Source organism: Corvus kubaryi, unplaced genomic scaffold, assembly GCF_017639235.1.
Source record: "Corvus kubaryi isolate FWS band 111438036 unplaced genomic scaffold, C.kubaryi_AGA036_p1.0 37236, whole genome shotgun sequence".
In the NCBI taxonomy this organism is placed as follows: Eukaryota; Metazoa; Chordata; class Aves; order Passeriformes; family Corvidae; genus Corvus; species Corvus kubaryi.
This window is the reverse complement of record NW_024581067.1, coordinates 2647029-2650153: the sequence shown is the minus strand read 5'-3', so window position 1 is coordinate 2650153 and position 3125 is coordinate 2647029. Positions and strand designations below refer to the sequence as shown.

At 67.5% G+C, this 3125-nt stretch overlaps 1 protein-coding gene across 3 annotated transcripts in view; it reads right to left on the bottom strand.

Moving 5' to 3' along the window:
- PAX5 (paired box 5) overlaps positions 1-2085 on the bottom strand; it is a 138843-nt gene extending 136758 nt beyond the window's left edge. For all 3 annotated transcript variants that reach the window (XM_042023124.1, XM_042023127.1, XM_042023126.1), the window contains exon 1: positions 1904-2085. In XM_042023124.1, the coding sequence (XP_041879058.1) occupies positions 1904-1949 (46 nt within the window). In that variant the 5' untranslated portion in view covers positions 1950-2085. The remainder of the gene's footprint in view (positions 1-1903) is intronic.
- Between the last annotated feature and the right edge of the window lie 1040 nt (positions 2086-3125).

Here is a 3125-nt window from a genome sequence, read left to right as displayed (position 1 = left end):
GCCAGAGGGAGGGCGGCGGGGGGGTCCGTCGGGGCCGCCCCGGGACCGACCCCGCCCCGCAGCCCCGCGCGGGCCTCGCAGCGCGCGCGGAGGGGGTGGCGGGCGGCGCTTCAGCACCGCGCGGGCGGACAGCGGCGTGGGCGGGGCCAGGCCGTCACTCAGCGCCGCGGCCAATCGCAAAGTTAGCTTGCTGGCGTTCCGCATTGGCCGCCGAGCGGCGGCGCTGCCTATTGGCGGGCCGCGAGCCAATAAAGAGCGGGGGGCGTGGCCGCACGCCCCCGCGGGCGGGTATGGGGGCTCAGCCACTCGTGACCGAATGCGTGGGTGGGTCCCCGTCGGGGCTGGAGGACCCCGGGGCCGCAGGACCCCCGACGGCCGAACGGCCCGTCCTGTGGGCGTGTGTCAGCCGACGGCCCGACGCAGCTCCCCGTGGCTGTTGGTCTCCCCGACGCCCGGACGGCGCGTGTCGGGACCGTGGGTCCCCGGCGCCCCCGGGAAGCCGGGCCGTGGGTGCGGGCGCGGAGGCGCGCGGACCGAGGCTGCAGTCAGGGAGGGTGTCCGCCTGCTCACGGTGCCCGCGGTCGCGCCGGGACTTGGCGGCTGTCGCCTCTAGAAGCGACGGGTTTCCACACAGGCCGCCACTCCCGCGCGTCCTGCCCCCCGGTGCTGCTGCCCCGGCCGCGACCCCCGGCTCGGCGAGGCGGCCCGGATGGTCTCCCTCGCCTCACATAGCCCCGCCGCGGGTGACCCTGGCGGCGTGGCAGAGCCCCGCTGAACCGACGTCCTCGCCTTCGGCCCGGCCGCCGGCATGTCCCCCCAGGGGGATCTTTGTCGGGAGGGGGTTGCAGGAGACCTTAACCCGCCGTCCCGAGGCGAGACCCTCCGGCCCCGTTGAACGCTTTAGGTCTCGGCGGCAGCGGGGCTGTGCCCCGGCCCCTCCTTCGGCAGCGCGGGGCCTGCGTCCGCTGCGGACGGGTGGGCGCGGGCAGAGTTTTCGTTGAAGTCGAAACTGCCGGGCGCGGCCGAGCCGCCACCGCGGAGTCGGCACGCAGAGTCCGGCCGGAGAACGGCGAGGGCCGATCCCTAGTCAGCCCCGCAGCCGAGCCGGGGCCCCTCGGGAGGGCCGCCCCCTGCTGCCGCTCGGCACCTCGTCTCGGGGCAGCCGTCGAGGATGGCGGGCAGGCTGGGCCCGGGGTTGCAGCGCCGTCCTGCGCGGAGGGCACGAGCGGGCAGGCAGGGCCGCCTCACATCCTGGCCAGCCTCCATTCCTGCCATGACCCTCCATTCTCTTTCTCCTTCTTCTTGCTCACCCGGTACTGAGGTGAAGACTCCTCGGCCCAACGCTCCACATGGGCCAGAGGCGGCAGAGGCTTTGGAGCGCTCTGTCCCGGGGCCTTCGGCCCGTCTTCGTCATTCTGCCCAGCCCAGGCAGCGCTGTCGGTGCTGCTGCCCCTGCGGACACCCCCGCTCCCGGCCGCCTCCGCCGCGCCATGAAATGCTTTATCGATTAAACGATTATTCAGGCGATTTAACTAATAAAAGGCCCTATCGATCGCTTCGAAATTACATTCCGCCACCGAGCCGCCAGGCCGCCTCCGCGCTCTCCACCGCCCGCGCCGCCGCCGCGCTACCCGCAGGGACGCCGTGACGGGGCTCCCGCAGCCTGTCGCCAATCCCCGGTCCCTGTTCTATTGCCCAACTGACCCCAGCCGCGGACCAAATGGACACCAGGGCGGCCACTCCACGGAATTCGGAGGTCTCGGCAGCCCGCCTTGCCGCCCCGACGGCCTCGCGGGGAGCTGGTGCCACCCCGCCCGGTTCTGCCTCGCGTCCCCGCTCACGTCGGCGCCCCCCTTGTCCGCGGAGCCACCGGGCTCCCCGCAGCCCCTGGCCCGAGTCCCACCTGTGCGGCCGGCTCGGGGTGTCGTGTAGGTTTTCTCCAGCTCCATTCCGGCTCTTCAGGACTTGGGGAAACGGAGGCAAGAAAAAGTTTCCACGTCGTATTGTAACCTCTTCCTTCTCCCTCGTTTTTTTCCCTTTTCTTTTTATTGTTTGGTGTTCTTTTCTCTTTTCTTGTATTTTCCGATTTCTTTTCCTTCTTTCTCGTTTTTTTTCTTTTCTTCTCTTTCCTCTTCTTTCTTCTCTTTTCCCCCCTTTTTTCTTTTCTTTTTTTTCTTCTTTATTTTCTTTTTTCTTTCCTTTTTTTTTTTTTGTGAGGGGCTCTCTCAGGTTGGAATAATTCAACTCTTCCGCTCCCCGCCGAGCTTTTGCAGCTGATCACTGGGCTGAAACTAAACGTTTTAGGTGGAAAAAAGCCTCTGAAGGAACCGTGAAATGATTAAGAAACTAAAGAGCTCCTCGCCATGTGAGATCATGTCCTGTTCTCTAAAACATCACAAGATGTCCCCAGAAGCAGCCAAAACCCAGGAAAAGTCTGACATGTGCTGTTAGCAGGAATCAAAGTTTGCTCTCAGCCGGCTGCCCACCGAGCGCTCCGCCGCCCCGGCAGCGGCGGCGGCACCTGCCCGCTCTGCCTCCGCTGCCCCAACCTGTCACCAACTTTTCAGCAGACCGACTTCCCCTTCCCGGGCCGGGAGTGACGCTGCCGCCCCCGGGGCCGCGCTCCCCGCCGGGCCGGGCCGCCGCAGGGGCGGGACAGGGAGCCGTCTACGGACGCCTGGGGGGTGGCGGAGAGACTCCCGCACCCGCATCCCTCCGGGCCTGCCCTGCCCGTTCCTGTCCCGCGCCCCTCGACGAGGGACAGCCCCTGGACTGCGGCGGGGACCGGAGAACAGCGGCCCAGTGGAGGCACCGGGGGCCTGAGCAGGATTTTCCCGGCCCGGGGGGCTTCACTCGGGCTTCCTCCCCCCGTACCTCCCATTCACGTGGCGGACGCAGACCCACGGCCGCGGGTGATGGTGGGGAGAGGGAAAGGGAAAAAATCACGAGACTTAGACCGCTCCAGGTTTATTGGTTTATTTTTCAGCAAAACGACTGAGGGTGGAAGCGGGAAATAACGGCCATTCCCGAAGGCCAAAACAAATTTCGGCTCCGCGCCCGGCGGGCGGTCCCACTCCCCGCGCCCAGCGGCGCCTGCAGCCACGCACCCGCGCACTCTCACGGCC